Here is a 22946-nt window from a genome sequence, read left to right as displayed (position 1 = left end):
AAATTACCTACTCTTGAACAAATAATATAATTTATTTGCATTTTGCCGTCTATCGTACAGCTTTTCACAAACTACTATCAATAGTAATAATTATCTTTTGTTAGAATGTTTTATTTGAATTTTCTAATACATTCGAGCACAATGCAGTTGAGGACGTATGTGCCGCATTGGGTCAGTCGTGCGGACCTAAATTGACTATACGGTAGATTGAAATTAATACTATGACGATTCCGCAGCTGCAAATAAAAGATCCTCTTATGACTAAGTTTAGAACAATAATGCTAGGCCCTGATATACGACTTTTAAAGACGTTTTAATGAAATTCATATTGTTTATCGTCAAGCATACACTACCGCGACGTGATGACCCGTTTGAATCTCCGTAATATATTTTTATGAGGGAATAACAATGAACTTTACTTATGTCGGAATATCGTAAGACTAGGGAGATTTCTATTTCGTTAACTATATGCATTAATAGTCTCTAAATTCTAAGAAAACAATTTGAGATCCTTAATCGATACTTGTAAAATTCATAAAACTTTAATAACACGAACATCTTGGAAGGCCTATTCATGGAGAGACAACGATTAGAGAATATTTAACAAACTTTCTGTACATTTCACGCAGAGCTGGATCTTCGACGGTTTCTTAATTTCCAAAACCTTCTATCCCTGGACGTATGGTGAATAGATATCGTATTTTGTTGTCTAGTTTCCTTCTCCACTGGCATGTACATCTTCAGTAGCTTAGCTGCGCGTTCTTCTTGGGATTTTTCGGACGATTTGCCGCTCAAAAAGCTCAAGAGCTTCATACTTCGTCTTCTAATTATCGAATGATTTAGGAAACTGGCCTCTGACGACGCAGATCCTTGAATGTCTAAATCACATTGATCACCTTTCAATGGTATCCCAAATTCCGCAGATTGACCATTTGTCGAATTTCCTGTTGACAATTGTTCGGACTTTCGCTCTTCGTCCGCGCACGTCGTTTGTGTCAAAGAACCCTGCTCACGTTCAGAATTCTCTTTGAATTCGGTGTGACCAACCGAAATCTTCATTGTCGTCGATATTGCTTCTAATCGTTCTTGGTAGTTCGAATCTTGATTTTTGGACGGTGACCCTGAACTTCCCCTGCCATCGTCGACGTATGACAGTTTCCTGTGTAAGTCTAATATCTTCCTCTTAAACTCTACATCCTCGCGGCTTAACTTTGCAAAATTCAATTCTCTTTGGGTCATGTCTCTGTTAGAATCGATAGATTGCAAGGCCTGAACTCCTGAATCAGCCTTTAATCGTTGTCACCACCACCCAACTGGCTGTTTTCCGCTTTCAGGGGAGTCTTCTTCTTCGAGCAGAGGTTCCAGTCTTCTTCTAGCGATAGGACACCGCAAAGAAATAACGCTGCCCCCAGTTAGAAGCTGGTCCATATTCATCGCCGGAATTCCATCTCTCCCTTCGGAATCCAAGTCCTGATCATCATCCATCGATAGATTAAGACCGTAGTTGTCTTCCCCAGAGGCAATGGTATTGACGGTAGAAGACGGTGGCTAGGGAAGTCAGTCACAGCTCGGCTAGTGATTCTTTGCAAACAGAGGGCAAGCATAGTCATGCAGTAGGCCAAAGCGTGCGAAGCTTAGAAGCTATTATTGATATTAGCCCCCACTCGAAAGGTACAAACTCCGTGTTAGTTATAAAAATTCGTTCCAACAAATCCTCAAATCATACTACAGCAATTTGAGGAGAGAGAAAAAATTAAATTCGTACAAATGAAAATATCTCGTATAGAATATTTTCAAAAACATGGCGCGAAGATCGCCGTATCAGCGGTTAAAAATCTGCACAACCACACGCCGTGCATCAAGTTTGCGCCGTTCGAACATTTGGTGTCTTTCGTCACTCTCGGGAAACATTCTTACCGGACTTGTTGGAAAGCTCTCGTCGTCGGGACCCCCGGAGGTCGGCGTACCCCAAATATCGTCGCCTGACGTCGCTCCCGACGTGGTACCCTCCTCGTCGTTTGGGTCTAGCGAAAACTCCGTCCTCTCAGGTGGGACGGGGGGATGTAAAAGGTGACCCCCAACAACTTCACCCAACTGTTCGAGCAGTGCCATTTTACTCACTACGTAACTGCTCGCTCTTGCCGTCCAGGCTCTCAGACCAGACGGGGGTGATTCCATGTCTTGATTGTCATCGTCCGGCTGGTCATCCAGGTCGTCGTCCTGGTCCAAACTGCTCATTGTTCCAAACCTTCTCAATGTTCTGCAAGCAAAACGCGTTGAATTTCAAACGGATTCACCGCTTCCTCCGACTTTTCCCCTTCGGTTCCGAGTTTTGCTTATGTTATTTAACGTGACCTTCAACGCTACCTGTACGGAAGATCACCGTCACCGTCACAGTCTAAATCGTCCTCGCTGCCATCCTCCGTGTTTCCATCGGCAGGTGTGCAGTTTGGACTGTTTGTTCGACTATCGTGTATCCCGTTGTGTAATCTGTGCCTAGTACACAAGTCTGGAGTCGGTGGTAGCACGGATATTTTTGGAGGTAACGGTGAGAATGGATCCCTGGGTAGAGGCGGAGTCGGACATCCGGATCTGAAACAAGCCCCCTCATCAACAGTATAAAACTTGTCCAAGAGTAAACGAAATTTCATTACAAATGTTTCCTCCTTCATTCGAGTGCCTGTCGATGCCTTTGTACATGATCGTACAAGTCGATGTTAATGACTCACCTGTGGCATCTTCTGCAAATATTCACAGACCCGGAAGAATTTTCTCTTATCGTAACGTGGTTGCCGGTCTTTTTCCCTGTCAGACTACTTGACCTGATTGTACTCAGACTGGCACTTGACGCTGTGCTTTGTTGCTCGGCGTCTGAATTAACCGTGACGATTTCCTCGGACGTGACATCGTGACTCTGTCTCGAATTGCTTTCTTTCGGGGTTCTCGCAACCAACTCCTCGAGGGTCCACTCTTCCAGAGGCCCTTCAGTATCCGGCGGCGGAATCTGATGAGAGTTGCGAACCCATTGGGCAAGATGGTTGTGGTTGTTGGTGGAATTTTTCAAAATCGTATCTAAACTTTCACCGGATCGTTCGGTTTCTTCGTCCACTTTTTGGTTCCCTATTTGTACCTAAAAGTCCAACGTTAATCCGAGGCGTTTAATAATATTTCATCGTCACTTCGGTGTATAGAAATAGGTATGAAAAGTGTTACTCCAATCCACACACCTGACGACTTCCGACTGATTCTCTTGCGGTAGTGAAATTGCTTACAGTAGTAGGACTGTCTACGGGGCTGACAATGTCTGGTGTACCTCCGCAGCCTGTATTTACATAAATTCTAAAATACAACAAAATAAGATTAATTCAAATTCAACGGTAAAAAACGAAACTCCTTAGGCAAGTGAAAAAGAGAGTGGAAACCGCAAAATGCATTTCAAATTGAGTAAAATAGATATTCTCATATATGCGTTAATGCTTTGGTCAGGGACCTTAATCGCAAGTTTTTCAATATCCATACTCATATTTAACTTACATTTGCCTTTGAAGAAGATTATGCCACACAGCTTTTAGTTCCGGACTCGGTGTTCTCAAAATTAACACTTTTCTCCTGGGTCTACCGTGAGGACTACAACCACCGCTGTGACTACTCTCCAAGTTTCCATTATCACCAGAAAGACCTCCTGGCGATACTGCAACCTGTAATCTGAACTCCGTGGGTCGTTTTCGGATCGTGAAACAGGCTTCAGCTATGTCCGCCAATCTGAGTGGTTCCTCGGTCACAAACAAAACTCGATCACGGGATACCCTGGCGAAGACTAGGAGATCGGTCAACAGCAGCGCCCAGGATGGTTGCAAACGAGCTCGGCCCTCTACCTTAGCTAAGGCACCCCCGAACAACCTACACGGGAAATAAAAACTCGCATAACGTCATTGCTTTTGACATGATTGTTCTATGGAGAAAGTTCTATTTTCACAGAATTCCATGCCACGTCATCGTTACTGCGCTATCTATCTCGGATGAATCTAAACTGATCAAACGGTTATTGCAGCATTCAATATAATTATAGATTAGATAAAACGGGAGTTTGGAACTCCTTTTTAACTGAAAACGCAGTTCCAACGCAACCAGTACTATAAAAATATCACTTTCGATCTTAGAAAAAAATCGAGATACTCAAACTAATCTCGCCCTCATTTTATGAACCGTGATTTTGCGTCTTACTCACCATTGCCTGCCCGGCATCGCTAAGGTGAACGGTTTACACCGGGCAAAAACTAGCCTGGACTCAACTTCCTGCAGGCTTAACAAAGGCCTTCCGGTATCCCGCGGGGGTTCCATTACACCAGCGTTAGCCGTTACTTCTCTGTATCCCTGAGCCAAGTCTCTAGCTTCTCTACAGTTTTTTGAACACGCCAAGCTCACTAGTCTCGTCATTTCTCTGTAAAACAACCATTCGATACAGATTTATGGATATCTTTTATACCGATGGTGGTTCCTGGCCATGGATGGAATCATCGTACAAAGTGGCAATGTGAAGTCAAACACGTGCTTCAAATATCTAACAAAATCAGTTAAAATCATGCGTCAACAATTTCTGCAAACTGCTGTCTGAAGAGCAGAGAAAAAAAACAGCTGAAGAATTTCAACGACACGATTCGATTCCGAGTTCTATTGGGAAACTGAGCTCGGAAGCTCGCTTAGCCACTTTCCCCAGATTCACCGTACCTTTCAGCTAATTTTTGATTCCCAATCCGCATACCTGTAATGCTCCAACGGAAGAAGTAGGACTCCGGTAAGATCCGGTCGCCTTTTTTGAGGTACCGCAGGCTCACAGGCGAGCCTTGCAAAGGCAGTATTGCGTCTGAGTGCAACCAGGAGGCAACACGCCCTCTGCAAGCCGCTCAAATACCTCCTGTACGCGGCTGTGATTCTAGGAACTTTAGACAAATAGCACTCCAGGCCTCCACCAGCCTCCTGAATTTCCTCGGACAATTTCAGAAGCTCGTCCAAGTTTTGAAAGAGGATCAGATGGTCGGCTGAAGAGAGTATATCTTTGCGCTCGGACAACGGAACCGTGAATCTCGTGTGACCGCTTTTTAGGCAGCTGCTATACCGAGTCTCTCGAATCGCCAGTTCCTCTTCGGGGGGTGCGTCTGGCGCCAAGTTAGGGAAGGCCTGAGCACGTAAAAAAAAATTCTGTACAAACTCGTCTAGAAACCGATTTCGCATACTTTTCCGGCAGACTCGACACAAAAAAAAATAAAAATTCCCACCACGTTTGAAGATTGATCCGACAATGATAAAGATAATACTTAACTCTATCACACAGACACGTGGCATGTTCATTTAGTTGTAAATGTATAATTTCGCGTGGTGGCAATTGAAAATTCAAGATACGAGTATAAGAAAGATACAATTCACTTTACGCTGCAAATTTTTTCGCAAAAGTTATTTTATATCACATTAATTTGATATCCCTGTAACCACCACACGGAATTTTTATACCAAGTGACTCTCTGTTGGAGTGTATTTTTAAGAGTTTACCACTTGGCACGCAAACCATGCAGTGAATTGAATATTTTAATAATCTGTGCGTAGTGTGCGTACGACAATTAAATTGATTCGGTGAAGGTACAATTATACAGTTTCAATTTGCATCACATCGATGTGGTAAATCCGTGCAGCCGCGGCAGAGGATCGATCGAATAATGCGAGGCACCGATACGGTATCGTCCGAGTGATAAAAAGTGGATGGAGGAGGTGGTATATATCGGCAATAAATAAACGCAAAACTTCGGATTTTAAATAAAACTTGTTTACAACAACGAAAAGAAAAAAAATCCAAGTATAAAACGTAACTACACTTTTACAACTCATCACTTATAATGCAGTCTAATGTTTGTTCGGTACGGTATATGTATATATGATTTGAAATGCGTATTCTAATATACCAGTAGCGCGTTTTACGCGTGCACAGATCACATGCTCAAAATAACATAAAAGTCGAAAATCAACCAATGAGATGCACAATAATTGTATAATATGACAAATTTCAGGAATAATTTATAAAATACAACGTATAATAGCGCTCATAAAATTTTGACAAGCATCAGTCAACATGAAAAATAAATAATCGTAACTAAAATGTGTCCTTGACAGTTTTAATAATATCAATTAATAATGATGATAACTGGTAATGATAATGATAGCCACAGTGATAGCAATAATAATAATAATAATAATAATAGTTACAATAATAATTGTAAAATAATAATAATAGTAATAATAATAATAATATAACATAATATCAAATGACAACGGCTGCGGAAAACAGTGCCCATGAGAATTTTCTAAAATTCGTAAATTATTTTCAAGGGCTTATACCTCGTGCGTAAGTATTGTGATACATGCGACGAATGTCGTGAAAACGTACCGGATAATCGATGTGAAATAAATGATCCAGCCGATGGCTGAGTGAGAAAAACATTGTCAAACAATGAAATTAATATCACCGAATCGTTGCCACGATTGTCACTTTGTTGATCTCACTAATTACCTATATCGTTACAGCTTTAATTGTATATCACATATCTTTCACGCTAAAGGATACGCAGACACCGACCCTGAATACGTCTAGGCGAAAAGTACACAGCTAGCAGAAGAGCTAAGCCTTACTGCGGCCTTCGGTGATTTGAATCTTTTCTTCGCGGTATTTATAAAAAATTTCTCCGCGCGATATCTTTCCCTACGATTTTTATGAGGGTGGTGGGGATCCTCGTTTAGGGTTGGAACGCTGGGCGTGCTTCTTGTGGCAGTGGGGAATAACAAGGGATAAAAATGAGTACGGCGGATGATGGGGAGGGGGGATGAAAATGATTCGATTCGCTTGAGTCGACTTTAGACCAGAACCCCCGTACCGACCTCTGCGGTGAAAGTGACTGTGTGCGGAAGATTGCTGACTGGAATCGGACCCTGAAGAATGACGGTGCTTCGCCTGTGCGGAGTTTGCACGCCGCCTTTTCTGTACACTTCGAGTAATAACTGGTTCGTTGCTCTCTGAATAAGGGCGAGTATTTCCTCCCTTGGTTTCGTAACGACGTTCGTCGTCTCAATAAAGACCACGTAATCGCCGGATCTCAGGCCGGCTCTCTCAGCAGGACTTCCGTTATCCACGCGTTCGACTTTTGGCGGTTTTCCCCAGCTCAGCGAGAATCCCCAGGGTACTTGCTGAGGAGTAAACAAACTTTTAATTAAAAGAAATTCATCGTCTTGAAGGCTGTCGGCGTGACATTACGTCAAAATGTTTGTCTCCGTTGGTAATATCGCTATGTTCACCTGCTGGCTTGTGCTCGGCCTCGTCATCTTCCTCGTCGTTGTGCAGGGCGTTTTACCGCCCCGCGCAGCGAAACCTGGATGAAGAGGTTGACCAGTTAACGGATCCAGCGGTTCCAGCTCCAGGTGCCTCAGGTACGTCAGATCCTCAGATCCGCTGTTATTGTTATCTGGATCTCCTTCTTTTGCTACTGGCGGCGTTACTCCGCAGTCTTGGGTTACTCCTGAGTAAGGAGTGCTCGAATTTCGTCCTGACCCAACTTCCAGGGGGTGCCATGTTGCCTCCTGCACAACCAATAACCGCAAGCAGCTCGGATTAGAAATTTAAACCAGCTCAACGACGATAGAGGAACAATCGAGAATAATCCAATTGGTACTCCGAACGTTCCGTCTTACTGCATAGACCGAATCTTGATTGATTTTAATTTAATTGCACAGTTTGCAACGTCACGTGAATATAAAACCACTGCAAGATTATATGAGAAACCGTCAAAAACGTATGCATAAAAACGTCATTGAAAAGATACTGGTTTTTGTGTTCACAGTGTAAAAAGTCCGTCGAACACTTTTTGCACATTTCTCTATCAATCCAATGACGAAAGACAAATATTCAAAGTGGAGTTTTAGACGAAGAACAATACAAACCAGTTGGAGCACTTTTTTTCATTACCTGAACTTGGGGAAATTTCTTGAAACGCTGCACCGTTTTCGGACCAATATTATCGTAAAAACTAAAATTTTACAGTGAAATTGATCGTATGTAGTTCGAGAATTACCGGTAAGGAAAATTTGACTCGCATTAGTGTTGAATTCTTCTTAGCAGCAGGTGAAAAGTTTCAGGAGAACACCAGCAACTAAAAACACCACGCAATATATCGCAACGATGATCATTGCTCAGTTGAATTTTAATTATTAAAGCAAACGCGAGTTTTACTTTCTTCACTGATGGGCACAATTACGGCTTGCGATATCGTTAGAACGAATTTTTTTCCAAATCACTCAGCGAACGGGAACTGAATGGATGCGAGTGGAAATTAAATGCACAGCCGCATTGACCGACAAATCCTTTCCGCCTTGACCTTACGTGTGGGGAAGAAGTCGTAGGAATTTAATACAAAGCTCACTGTTTACATCTCACGTGACTTAAGTGGCATTGATACCGACTGCAATTGCTTTCGGGAAACCCGGGAACCCTTGAGAAAAAAATTGTGTCGCGTTAAAAACCGTTGATGCAATTAACGACACGGCAAAAAAAAAAAAAAAACTCATAGCGACGTTATTCACGTCGTAGATTAATTCGCTACACAGCTTGTTAAAAACTATCAAATTCCGTATAATCACGACACTTCGTTGGCTGCGCGTTCTAGACGTTCCTCACCGTCGCCTCGGCACGACTAGTCACCCGATAACATTCGCAAGCTTATCGTGGGCTAAAATGGGGCTGAAGCTTGGAAGGAGAGGGAGGTCTAAGGTAAGTATTGCAGGGTCAGGGCCGTAGAAAAGCGGACACCTCGCGAGAAATGAATTTCGCCTTTCCTTTTCTCCCTCATATTTTCTTTCTTTACTCTCGCGATAAGAAATATAATATCTGGGCATAACGATCAATGTATGCCTGCTCTCAAGGTGAGTCATGACATTTCAAATGGATATAAAAAAAAGAGAAAGAAATAACTCAAGACTTTCCTATATAACAACCCTCCCCGGTCTGAAATTAATTATTCATCGCGTTTAACACCGCGACAATACGCTTGGCACAATGGATTTAAAAATAGAACTGCAGAACTTGATACCAACTTCCAGCCTCTATGATGTTTGTAAGTGAATTAAATAGTAAAAGGAAACGAATGCATAACGGAGAAGCGTAAAAGCAAAAGCGGTAGATGAATAAAAAACTAAAATAAAAAAATAAAAAAATTGAGCTAAGAATAAGGTCTGAAAAGGCGAGAGAGACGCGGGGGTGAAATTGTAAGGGCACATCGACTCCCTCGGTTTTCTTGTCCCTCTTTCCTGTCCTTCACGCACCTGGCCATCACGAGCGTCTACAATGCACTTCCATTTCTCTTATTACATTATACATAATATGCACGCATGTATAATATGCCTTCAACATTTATCCATGTATGCGTGTAGAAAACACGCAAGAATAGACGCGAAGTCTTCTCGGCTCTGCTTGCGCCACGTGGCCGCATAACAAGCTTTATAATTTCTGATTGGTAAATTATAATTACGATTGGGCATTGTGCGAGCAGGAGAATTTAATTGAGGCGGAAGTGTTTACCGGCAAGCGGATATGGGGTTGTGTGCAATACGATTATACCATCGCCGTCGCATCGAAGCTTTTACACCTATAGGTATAACACGTGATACGGGGTGACATTGTTCAGTTGTAAAAGGGACCCCGGGGGTGAAGAATATTATAGTATTGAACCCGAGTTCGCGGCGAGGGCTCCTGGGGACTTGTTTGTATTGCAAACGTTAAAATAATGGCATACGCGTAGCCGCGTAGGTCATACATCACGGCTCATTCGGCGCGTTTACAGCTCAAAGATATTCAGCTATTCCACTTAACGATCAGATCAGCGTTAGTTGGTATCGATTATTGGTCCACAAGTCCGTGCAACTAGCTGGTACGTCTCCTGCATATACAGGAATGTCTGAAAATTACGCGAATTCCTCTACGTACGGAACAATTCACCACGATACTGTCATTCGGCTATCTACTGCAATTTAGTTGCGTCTCACTGCAGAACGAACCAACTGTGTCTCACAAGACAAACGGGGAAACTGCGAACAATCTGACTGGTCAAGATATACTGCAACAAAACAGCAAGTTTCTTACTTTGAATACAAAAACGTGATAGACACTCTACGTCAGACTTATCAGCTCTCCTTGAACAATTTTCAAACTGTAAAGGAGGCCAGACTAACAAGGGAAATTGAGCAAACGATAAAGAAGCTTCCGAGCATAACTTTTCAGAGACTTCACTGCGTACGATTTCTAATTTTGATTTCAATCTGTAGTCCGAAAAACGTCGTTCGAATCCATCGTTTCCCCAAGTAACGATAACGTGTAACGTGTAATCAGGATATTCTTCAGAATATTCCCATCAGTTACAAGACGCACCCTAGATTCACTAACTCGTGGCGTTAAAAATAGCTGAGAAATTGAAAAGATGGGAATAAACGGAGTCTTTTGTTTGAAAAATTGAAAGATGTTTACCTTGTCCTGAGATAAAGGCAGGGGTAGAGTCATACAGCCCAGGAGTTCACTGCGCCTGAAACAACCAGACAAACGGTGAACATTTAAATACGGCTCTTTGTACTTTTGTCTCGTATTCATGGCGCTATGCGCGCATGAAATTTCACGCGGGTATGAATCTGTACATAGGTATGCATACGCGGGTCTATGCATACAGGTACATAGTGCATATATACATATCCTTATATACCTGTGTGCAAGATAGGCGTCGGTATGTGTATTCGTGAAAAACGGTCTTGCCGACCGCGTCGTCACCCGCCCGTTATGTGCTTCAACTTTTGTTTGTGAATCCGGAAAAACTTGCACCCGTTGCAGCCGTAAACGACGTCACGACGCCCGACGTCGTGACGCCGTTGAGGCGCACGTGGAGCCCGCGATCCTGGGGCGCCTGCGTCACTTGCATCGATTCCCCCCTCCTGCCGTGGCGAGCCGGAGCTTTCGGAAATTTCGGGCTCTCAAAATCATGCCTCGTCTTCGCCCTTTCCTTCGCTTTTTACACTCATGTGATTGAAAAAGAAATGTCCCCCAAGAAAATGCTGCTCGAGGAGTTTTCCGTCGAAAAATTTTCAATTCGCATCAACGTTGCAGGTCAATTCACGAATTGGCGATCTTGAGCGAGAGCTTAAAGCTGCTTGAAAGGAAGAAGGATGAGATCCTCGTCACTCACCTCACTCTGCGATCCCTGTGCCAAACAGCAATATCCAGGGTGGCCGATTTCGCAGGTGAATTGTTGTTGTTGTTGTTGGTCCAGGGTAGTATCAGGGTCTCGTTGAAGATTGGGTTTGGCGTTGCCCTGTGGACGGCTGTCCGTTTCACCGCGTTTATCTCCCCGTCGGACTTCCTAAGCGTTGCTTTCACGTAGGCATGGACAGACCCTTCGTAGGCTCTCTTCAAATCCTTGCACCTTATCACTGCATTGGCACAGAACGTACCGAAAAAAAATACACGCTCGGATTATACATCGGATGATCAATCTAGCCGTGGATTTTGATTGCTATATACGGTCGACGAATTTTTTACTCTCTTTTCGAACTTAGAACGGATTAACGAAAATCTGCCGCCTCATTCCTGTTTCGTTGTCTCCGAAGAAGGGTTCGACTTGACGTTCGTTCGGGAATGAGAATTGATTACATCCAAATGCGATATACCGAGATAAAAACGATTTTATCACCGCTTGTTTTCCTCGAATTCTTCTAATAAAAATTGCCGCCATTCTTGCCCAAGATGGCCAACACCGTCACGAACATAATAAAGATTCGAGATTCTGGTCGGAGCAATGGAAACAATGCTCTTCTTGGATTCCGTCCAATTTTCACCCCCGCAAATCCGAAACTCGGTCACTGTCGTGTCCGTAGACACGCAAAGTTGGCAACCATAGGCGAATACTTAGAGGAGTAGGTATAAGTCTGGATGAATTCTGGAAGAGATACGGTCCCGTCAAAATTCTCACGAGATAAAATCAACAACATCAAAAGTTTACAAGCCTGCAGCTGATTGTGAGACGATTCTTTCCGGGTAAATCAACTCAGTTTCGTACGCAGACATTCTTGAATGGAAGATTTTCCGGTGAGAGGTTCGTTGTCAGTCGTTTATTGACATCTCGTGAGCGTTAATCGCTCTGACTGTCTAAAGAACCCTCGAAATATCTCGCGAATGGATCCACTCGGATGCTATGAGGAGATTCTTACCCGCATCCCGATTGCGACGATGACGAGGGATGAGCGCACACACGCATATATATAGGTATGTATATCACTGGTAGGTATGTACGTCACGGAGCTGAAATCTATGCCTACTTCATCGCTACTATCGATACAGGTGCAGATTCCTCTGTCTCTATACCTATGTATGTACTTGTACGTATACAAATGGACGGTCTGACCCGAGCGAACGTAGCTGCGGATGAGACGGCCGTGTGTATCAACCCTTGGAAATACTGAAGCTGGTGAAAACGGGGCTTGGACTAATCACTGCGAGATTCGGTTATTATACTAACGCGAGATAGGCCAGTTTTTAATCAATGACAAGCCCGCTGACCAAATATTTGAATGCCGCAAAGGTCTTTGGGTTACTGGCACATCGCGTATAGACCTCACTTCAACCCTCTCAGAACAAACCGACGCATGCTCAGTCCTTCGACCAGGTACGTCTTCTCAGGTCAGGGAACCCGGTGACAATTCTCGTCCAAGTTCGAAATCGAAATTCACGGAAAAAGGGACAAATATCCGTTGGAAAGATGATCGAGAAAGCTGTAAGGTCGCATCTTCGAATCATACACTTACTTGTAAATCGGTCGGAGAGACGTCACGCTCGTAACTTTAACTTCGTTCGAATGCGTAGGAAAAAAGGGAAAGTCGGATGAAATGTCTGTCTGGTAATAAAATCGTACAATCGAGAGGTGAAACGAACTTACCGCGAACTCGTATGTGATCACCCTGGGTGGATAACTCGACTTCAATCGACCCTCGAGAACTGCATGGCTGATAAATTTCCCCCTCGGGACTATACTTCAAGCATCTTCTGACCGTGGCTACGAGGGGTGCTTCTGGGGTGACGGAAACCGAAGTTAAGAACGACTTTGAGCTGTGAAAATCGTCGGTCATCGAGGACTTTGGGCTGTCGAGGTCCCAGTACAAGGTTTTTCGCGAACTGGAATCCTCGGTCTTCCGCTCTTCGATACTCGGGCAAAAGGACTGTTTGCCAATGCAAGCAGTTCGGGCCTCGCAAGAGGCGTCGAGGTTGGTTTCAAGGACGCATTTGTTCACCTCGAGGTTCACAGCCTCGCAAATGAACCGTGTAGGACTCGCTTCGCGAAATGGAACTGCGCTCTTCTGCGGGCTCAAACTCGACGATCGTCTCTTGGCGCGTTTTCGTCTCGCCCCGAAGAAGGTCGAATCCGCGTCTTGAAGGTCGCGCTGTTGACCAGTCCTTTTCCGGCGAATACCGCGCTGCCTCCTCAGGGTGAATTGCCCGTCGAAATCGAGGGGCGATGCGGCCGCCCAGGACATCGGCGAAGGATCCTCGAGGAGTTGACTGGCCGAGGATACGGAGCTGTCGTTGTGGTCGGCAACCGGTTCGTCGATTTTGCAAACATCCTCGATCGTCTCGTAGACGTTCTCTTCGGTCTCCATCGACTCGCCTGGGCTCTCAACTTTCTGCCTCATCTCCGGTGGCTCAGCGACGAATTCCCGTCGGTCGTTTCCGCATTCACATAACGAATTCCTGGGGTTAGTCGAGGCGACGGGACTGGGTCGACCCTCTCGGGCAATACATCTTTCAGTTTCATCAGAGGCGAGAATTTCCGCCACCGACTTGCCGACGACCGCACTGCTCGCCTCCTGCTCCTTGTGCAGTACCTCCGTCACCGTGTTGTCCACGTTTTCAAACTTCACGGCGAGGTCTTGGTGCAGATTGAGGTGGTTCAACCTGACTACAAGCGGAGTCTGACCAACGGTCGATGGATCCTTGGACTTGAAGGGACTCCTGGATGTACCTGGAGCCTTGGTGTGGTAGGGAGTCCGGCAGCGGTTGTGGAGCTTGGTTATTTTCGCAAGTTTGGGAACGTGAGGGGTGCGGCAGAAGTCTCCGGACAATTTGACCCTGCGTATTTCACAGTTTTGCGAATAAATTCGACTCTTGGTCAGAGGGACGACGGGGTCAGCCTCCATCATGTCTTCGGGACTAGCGGCGACGGCGATTTGCTGAAAGAAGTCGGACACGTGGGACTGCAGATTGACCCTAGCCTCGTTCATCAGGTTCTGCGGGAGTTCCGCGTTGGTTCGCAGCGTCGTGCCAGCGGCTGCTAAGAGGCTGGGGTTTGCCGGAAGCGTCATGGCGACGGTCCGCCTTCCGGCGACCGATTCCGGGCCCAAAGTCAACGGCCCTATGTCGGCGTCGACGCGCGGGGTGCTCTGATAAAAGCTCTCAAAATTCTCGGTCCTCCCATTCGCTCGAGACATCGACTGTCGCTTCGCCGAACGCAGGTTCGGCTTCGTAGTTTGAAAGTAAGCGCGCAGGTCGCTTCCGTGGCTTCGGCATCTTCGCCTGCGCGCAGGCGTCGAACGAATTGGATTAACCTGGGCCTGAGTCTGGGACCGAGGAGTGGGGGGAGTGTTTGACAGGTCACCGAAAGGTCGTCGGGTCCGGTTTGGCTGCGGGGGACCGTGGGGCGTCGAACTCGCCGTCGAGAGAGATCGGGACACGGTCCACTTCAGCATTTCTGCAACAAAAACCAATCCTGGCTATAGTCTGGAGGGATGCGAACATGGCGCAGAGACGAGTAAATCAATTTATAACTCATTGTCGTTACGCGGCAGATTATCCGAGAACAGAAACAGTCTTTTCCTTTATTCACCGGATCTTTAACGACGGATGATGGGGATGATGGGGATTGGGTGGATGCTACACGTGCTGTTTGTATACAAGTCAGGTAGGCGTAGGCACCTGTTGTGGCATACGGGAAATACGGAAATGTAAAAATACTGAAACAGGTGTAGGGATATAAAGCACCGGAGTTGGTTTTCCAAGTTAGCACTTCGGGCCTGTCAGGAGTGACCCTCGTCCGGTCGGTGGCCAATTTAATAATGTTTTGAGGCGAACCTGAATGATTCTTGCCACGTATTAAGCCACGGAAGTTACGGACATATCGGAACATATTAATCTTCATCATAGAATTTTCATTCGAACCAAGAAATCGTTCGATGCACAGCTACAGTCTTGAATTAGTTCTACGCGCAAACAGCTTGATGAATGATGAAAAAATCCATTAGAATTAAGTGCTGCGAAAAGGATAAAAATATCAGAGGAAAGAAATCATTTCCTTTGAAGATTGGTATAATTATCTGCAGTGAGTAAGAGTATATAATACCCGATTTCCGGTCATGGAACTTTAATTATAACGTGCACCATCGCAAGGTGCGTTATCCGTGCATGCAAAAAAGAGACCGTGAACTTTCTTCCGTCTGCAACAGCAGAGTGTCTGAAGGCCGAGGTGCAGACTTTCATTGTGGTTGTTTACTCACGGAGACATACGCTGTACGTTCTACTATATGCATTATGCGTAACATGCAGATATATACAGTATATTATAAATATGGATGATGACTGGAGCGTGACAACTTTTCTTGTTAACAAATTACTACAATAAATCTTTCGTATTCAAAACCGTCCGCTAGCGGCACGCTCCACGGCAGTCGAATTAACATAAATTGAAAAACACTTCAGTGAAGAGTATAGACACACCAAGGTACGTACATGGGTAAAATAGGCAGGTGTGCAGTCTCTCCTACTGCTAATCGGGATACGGGCTATGGATATACTCATTTTATTGCACTAGGTGGACATAAACCACGTTTTCTCAGCGACAATTTAATACGCTTCGGTAACGACCATGAGGCGTAAGACTTTGAGCAAAGTAATTTCCTGTGTCTAATTGTAAGCATTCTTGAAGCCTAGAGATCTAACTTCGCGATTATGGCTATATTCGTATCCGAAAAGTGCATAAACGACATTTTCACCAGCAAAAACGCTTTGAATTTCACATAATCGTCAGCTGGCCCTGGCAGTAATTAATATCTAACACTGCTTCGAGCCTTTGCCTTCGTACATTGCACGGTGTGTGACCATAAGTATTCATATAGTACAACAAGAATCCCGAATATTATTGAACTTTCTCACATCGAATATCAATTTAGAAGAAACGTGAATAGTGATTGATCGAGAGACAAAAGGTACCTGAAAACTCTGCGGTTCGAAGGTGTACGATTCATTGGTGTGCAATTGCAGCATCAGCCGCGGTTTGCCGAGCAAAAGATTGTTCATTGAACAGAGCAAATTTCGCACAGGGTCCAACTGCACTTTAGTGGAATAAAAAGTGCATCCAGCAGCAGGTTTTAACTTTTAACGGTCCCTGAAGGGGGCGCTCGCATTGTGGGCCATTATAAAAATGCATTCATTTACATAGGAGCTGTTGGTATGGTTCGCGCGCGTGTCTGACTGTCTGTCCCGTACACACCACCGTCATCCAGGACCCATTTTTGTTATGTGCTCTAAGCTGGTGTGCGCGCTGCTTTCCGCGTACACGAACTGGCACCTGCCCATATGGTACGAACGTATCGGGCCCATCTGGCCCTTCAAAGGTCCTCCTTAGCTCGCACATACCACGACACGTACGTGACATGCGTCCCTGTACAGCAGCGTACCCTTGCCACTGCGGAAAGAGGTAAGAGGCCCAAAAGTTGAAACAGTGGCAAACAGAAGAGCCGCATATCTTCTTACGCATCTATATGTATAAACACTGCCAACGTTTATTCCTCGACGTTCCCCCCACAAGGGTGCCTCTTTTTCTACTGAAAACATATATCGTCTGGCGGCACATTCGTAGATCACTTCGAATTTTCAAAAGTAGTTTGCAATTACTCGGCGACGGATTTGTTTTCATCGTGTTGGGCTATGCTAACGACTGACTTTGGTATAGCCAACGCCAGTCCTACATTATGTCACGCAAGTCGAGGTAACGTGCACATAGAGCCTAATTGTTCCCCTGGAGTACACCCCGGAGCAGCCACATGGCATAAAACGATGCCGTTGTATCATCCACACTGGAGTACGTTATTACTCGAGTACAATTAGGTATTGCCCAGCTACTACGAATGGAACAATTTAAACGTAGGATGAGAGTAACAGTAGTCTATGCAGTGTTTCTATGAGAGGAAAGGTTTCTTAGTATTTCAGGGAGGATTAGAATATTTAATTCCCGTGAATATACGTAAGTAGAAATTATCGAGTACTGGACAATAAAGAAAAGAAAAGGGCAATGACCGTAAGTGTTTTTAATCCTCCGAGTGACGTTGCAATATATACTTATAGGTATAATTTCACTCAAGGATTCCAGGAGGACGAGAAACTGTTATTTCAAGTACAAACCAAGGGGTTCCCACAGACGTTTTACCCTCTGAAAATACCGCAACTTCCTGTACGAACGGGGTGTAAGGTATGATGATAGTTCGGTTAATGTTAGGCACGAGAGAGTTAAAGGAGGCGAATCGTTGCGAAAAAGAAGTACTGCGAACTATTATACACAACGGTCGGGGTCCTTATACCGGCTCAATGTAGGTATCCCCACACGCTTTGAGTTATAAGCGTAAGAGAAGGCAAGAGACCCATTTTCGATACCCTTAAAATTGTTATTTTCAACAGGAGCTTTTCCCAGCGCATAGGTATGCGTATACCTCTACAAAGATGCCGGTATATCTTTTTCTTCCTCGGATGTGCAGCCTTCGACCAGTTTTCGTCTACCTAGCCCCTGCAGAACCCGGGTCCCGTCCCGAGGCATCCTCGAAGGATAGCCGGAGTCGAGGGGCCCGAAGCAAGGAACATCGAATTCTTGAAAGAAGAAGGGAGAAGAAGGGGTAGGGGGAGGGGGGGGAGGGCAGGGCCCATACCTGCGAGCTCTTTGGAACCGCCGAGCAGCACACGTACGTGAGTCCCAAAATTTTTTCCATTCACACCGACCTGGGCCCTGAGGTACATGACGAAGGGCACACAAACGCATCTCTCCCGTCGGAGGAGAAGTTCTGATTTATATTGGATTGACCCCCGGCGCATGCACCTTTTCGAAAGGTGCAATTTCTTTTTCGTATTTCTTTTTCTAGAATAGTACCGCGACATGTCCTCAGTGACGGGCGAGGCAAGGTAAGGGGGCCGCTCTGTGCCCTACGCCCTGCGCCCTGCAGTAACCGAATATAATCAAAGACGCATTCACCAAGTTTAAGTTCAGTTTTCGTAAGGGGGAGACACCGCGAGACCGATATTTGGAGCACACCTGTCCCCCCAGTTCAGTTCCCATAATGCTTATTCTCGCGCGCTTATACACCACATGCGCAAAAGCACGCGGATGTGTATGCATGTGCATGGCGTCGCTTGTAGGTGCATGTGTGTGTGTGTGTGTGTGTGGATGAGCACACGAAACCGGCGTTCGTATGGAGGCAGTATAAGCGGCTGAGACGAACCTGAAAATAAAGCCCAAACAATAAAATCCCGCCGTGCAACGTCTGGGGCATTTAAAAGGACCCGGACGGTCCCTGGCCAGGACTCCGTTTCGGGCCCTTATACGCTTCTTGCGCGTTCATCACGCATGTGCGCACCGTGCTTTCGCCGGCTCTGGACTACTCGGTGAAGTTCACTGCATGTTACCCACACCCATATGCCTCTGCGTAAATATTCAGGATATACTCCCTCCTACTGCTTCTGGCACGAGAAAAGTTTGTATAGGATTCGTGGACCTTCGAACGTTGCTCCAGGTATACGTGTACCTTCCACGCTCATTCTTCTTTTGCTTTTTTTTTTTGATTCAAACTGCAGATGGAAGCAAACGATAGTGGTAAGTATGCTTATCCCAGTAGCATTCGTGACGTCTAGCCCGTGCCAAGGTGACGCCCGTGCCACCAACGAACTGGCTTGCCTGGACTTCTTCAGATCTTAACTCAGCATTCTTCTTCATCCTGAAATGCGTATAATACCCACCCTTTCAAGTTATCGACGATGCTATTCAGACAAAATGGACTGTTCAAGTCACTTTCTGGTCATACCGAGGAAAGAGTTTACTCATAATTTTTTAAGAAGATTCGTGGTGGACTATCATGAAATAGTGAATTATCTTGTTTCTTCGTACCTGGGTACCATAATGTCTTTATGCTTTTCATATCTAGAAAGTGGTGCAAGTAATAAGAGAAGTACGAAGAGTTTTCACTGGAACTGGATTTCGAGAAATTGGGAACACTCTTCCTTTGATATGATTTATGAAGTTGGATATCATCAGCTTCGGATACTCAGTAAACGAGGATGAATGCGGTACAGCGGCTTTGACTTCAGATCAACTTTGTTGCAGGGCTCTCAACATATATAGCACTAAAAAAGTAATACTGAGAATAAAATAAATACAAACCATATTATACTTCGGACGTGGTACAAAGAATGGTACCTAGGCAAATCCGCAACAGGGATTCATATTCATACTACGCTTGAAATGTCGTGGTGCAAGAGAAATGATTAGCATAAAAAAAGGCCCGTGCCTAGAGTGCTATACGGTATCCTTCCGTGGGATCGTTGCAAAATTCTGGATCGCATCGGATTACCATATCGCGATAGAATTAAAAAGGTCACCCCCTTTCATTCACGCATGGCAGATTATGCGCAGGTACGATACGCACCACCACACACACCTATAATGTAAGTTAGCCTATTCGATACACCAAATATTTGACCTCAGTGTTCCGAAATTTTTTCTCGACTTACTCGATCAATTTGCAATTTTCAAAAACTATTAGCGATAGATTGAGACGTTGCCGTCTACTCACGGAAGATAATCAATTACGATAACTAATCGCGTATAACAGATGTGCAGCGCAAACACAGGTCAAACGCACATCATGGATCGCTGATCCTTTCGACCCTTTTCAATTTTCATACTCAATATACCTAATGACTCGCTCGCGCCGTATATGCTACCTTGAAATTTGAATTCCATTGTATCCGTCGATAACTTCAGTGACTCAACATTAATCACATTGCAAAGGATTGTTGGATCCATGTAGTAATGTGTCAGAATTGCCGTCAAATTGAGTATTAATCGGCTCGAGTCGTGTTCCGCGCTTTCTATGACATGTCTTATAAGCTGCGCCACCAAACCTCTGTTCTTGGAATATTTAGAACTGGCTTCTTACACAGTATTTGTTAGTCAATAATTGTTTATATTGTTGTCAAGTAAAGGATGCAGGAGACTATCAGCAAGATCATGTACCTATATTATACAGTATAATATTAATGAAAGATATCAAGGTGTATACTCACCGATAAAGGACGATGTTCTCGGAAAAGTGCCTAATTGTTGTTACTTCCCGAAATCCGATGGTATCGTTAAAATCGTGTTAGTTTTGCCGTCATGACTTATTATAAACAAAGCGCTTGTCACTCAGATACATCTTGAGCCATATGAAGCTGCGTGATGCTCACTTGTCCCATGTGTCATATAAACTGTAGTAATTCACTTTTATCAAATTTAGTGTACTAGTACAGCATGCACTCGAGGTGAAGATTACACTGCGGTCTCATAACGTCTCAATGCGCACGATATTTGAAAATCCTTGAGGGGCCCGTGCAGAAAAATCCAGAGCACTTTTTATAGAGCACCACTTTTTATGTACGACGAAGATACCGAAGATTTATCGATATCGCGGAAAAGGAATTTCCGTCGTTACACTATAGCGCAGGATGTGCGCCTACCTCGACGGCTGGTTGGTGACTGACGACAAGGGGCGGGAAATCGAAGCTTATGTAACTTTCGGGCCCTGGGACTTACCCCCACCATATCACGGTCCCTGATCGGCCGGAGCTCCAGGTGAGATGTCTTGACCCAGGACCCAGATAATGATCACTTCCGAAAGTAGGTGTTGACTGCCGCTTTTCTTACAAAATTTCACAAAACACTGATTTGTTCTGACAAATTCGAAATATTGTATCGCTAAATCCAGAGGGAATATTCTCACTATCCGTAATAGAAGCCGTACTCCATGTTTGCAAACTGTTTTTAATTTTTTCAAACCTCTTAGGATAAGATTTAATTCCACTAAACAGCTTAGCTTATAGTTCTTCAAACTAAATGCCCATCCAAGCGTGTATTATAGCTATAATCACGTCGTTCGATCGATGACTGGCAAACTCGTGATTATTTCTTGACTACGACCGGTGCCCGTTAAATCAACTGGAAATTTCCGGCACAGTTGCGGTTACAAGAGGTGGTTACCAATAGTACAAGCGAAATTCATCACACGAGCGTCACTGACAACCTCTCCAGGGGATTTTCACTCAGGATACCGTGATTTTTCTTTTTATACCGCTGAAAAGATACGTAGCTACATGGAGCAGTTTTACTTGTTTTTCTCATTAGATATACGCTTCATTTCTCACCTCTAGATATACCAAAACATTTCATGCAATTTGATGAGGTCGAGGGAGATAGTCTGCAGATGTCCCGGAACTTTGTATCCAGTTGAAACCCTGATTAATTGTTATTCGCCTTCCCAGTGGTGAAACTACCTGAATGCAACATTATGCTACACTTGCCGACAGGACTTCGCCACTCGGCAATGCATCCAACAACTGTTCCGAGAACGTTGACACGCACATTGCATACGGGCTCACGGACACTGCGCACACAGTCGTCTAAGCGGGCGCATTATTCCGGGTAGACATCACGGAATGAAGGGTTAGCAATCCCGTCACCTGACAGTGCTGTGAAACAATGCCAAACAGCACGAAGACGGTAACGACTATATCCGCGAAATGATGCGGACAATCCTTGGACTCGGACGATTAAGAACCGTATTTCGACGCTCAGCTTATCACTCGTTAGCTTGGTTGAAGTGGTACTAAATATGCATAGTAGTATTACAAAGTCGGTTCTGGATAGAGATTCCTACTACCGACACACTTACCGACACTTACTCAGACTCAAACCCTTCTCCGCGATGACGTCACCGCGGAGAAGGGTTTGAATCTGCATAAGTGTGTCGGTAGTAGGAATCTGTATCCAGAACCGACCTTGTATTACTACTATGAACTATTTAGCATTCTTCCGATACTAGCAAAAAGTTAATGCTATACTGTAAGTCACCTTGAATTCAAATTTTCGTGAAAACGGAACTTCCTGAATCCTAAACGTGCATCATCCTTACCCAACCAGCCGCGAACGGAACCTACATTTAGGAAAGCGAACAGAAGTGTGGCTTTTAAGGTTCTACAGGAGATGAGGCTAGCTTGAAAGCTGATGAAAAGTTGAATCGGGCCTCTTGTGCAAGCACACAGAAGCCACCCGCGCGTGGCAAAGCTGTCGGCATTGTACTTACGCGGCCAGTGAAGATGTACATGTGTACGAGGCACAAAAGGCCCAATTATACGGACAGATTTGGGTCAGTCACGAGAGTCCCAATAACTGACCGAAGATCCTTGCAAGATATCTGTAACTTTCTTAGAATTCGGAACCGTCCGCAGATGTCCGGCGGCTCGTGCGATGCGTGAATTTTCAGATAATCAGGGCGACGTGGACGGATCAATTCAGCTGTTCGCCAAAGTTCGTTTGATCGAAGTCGAAATTTAGCAAAGACACGTTGCGAATTCTGGAAACATCCGACAATGTCGCGTGCCGAAGATTCTCTGTCCCTGTGTTACGATCTGATTCTCGATCTTCCACCTCCCCTACAGCTCGGCAAATATTTGTCGACGACTCCCTTTCGCCGGGCGGTTTTTACCCAAGACACGCGTTTCCTAGGTACGTTACACGCCGCACACAGACAGA

At 44.8% G+C, this 22946-nt stretch overlaps 1 protein-coding gene across 2 annotated transcripts; it reads right to left on the bottom strand.

Annotated features, from left to right (window-relative positions):
• Positions 1-13: 13 nt before the first annotated feature.
• Positions 14-20856, bottom strand: PsGEF (Protostome-specific GEF). 2 transcript variants are annotated; one of them, XM_046616380.2, is made up of 14 exons: positions 20444-20856; positions 13008-14813; positions 11262-11505; positions 10556-10610; positions 7339-7620; positions 6925-7230; positions 4763-5178; positions 4229-4441; positions 3535-3900; positions 3228-3339; positions 2730-3130; positions 2368-2592; positions 1918-2260; positions 14-1548 (listed from the first exon to the last, which is right to left on the bottom strand). In XM_046616380.2, exons 2-14 carry the CDS (start codon positions 14809-14811, stop codon positions 1300-1302), a joined length of 5016 nt encoding a protein of 1671 aa, XP_046472336.1. In that variant the 5' UTR covers positions 14812-14813; positions 20444-20856; the 3' UTR covers positions 14-1299. The 2 variants fall into 2 exon arrangements, with proteins under 2 accessions (XP_046472336.1, XP_046472337.1); XM_046616381.1 differs by having other exon boundaries at positions 1411-1581.
• Positions 20857-22946: the final 2090 nt, after the last annotated feature.

The sequence above is a fragment of the Neodiprion pinetum genome, chromosome 3 (genome assembly GCF_021155775.2).
Source record: "Neodiprion pinetum isolate iyNeoPine1 chromosome 3, iyNeoPine1.2, whole genome shotgun sequence".
Classification (NCBI taxonomy): domain Eukaryota; kingdom Metazoa; phylum Arthropoda; class Insecta; order Hymenoptera; family Diprionidae; genus Neodiprion; species Neodiprion pinetum.
Note: the sequence above shows the minus strand (reverse complement) of the source record. Positions and strands in the feature narration are given on the sequence as shown.

Coding starts and splice junctions, on each gene's coding strand:
- PsGEF (XM_046616380.2), bottom strand. CDS start 14,811: ATGCTGAAGTGGACCGTGTCCCGATCTCTCTCGACGGCGAGTTCGACG. Junction 3,340..3,534: donor AATCTTCTTCAAAGGCAAAT/GTAAGTTAAATA, acceptor GTTGTATTTTAG/AATTTATGTAAATACAGGCT. Junction 3,131..3,227: donor AATCAGTCGGAAGTCGTCAG/GTGTGTGGATTG, acceptor TTGGACTTTTAG/GTACAAATAGGGAACCAAAA.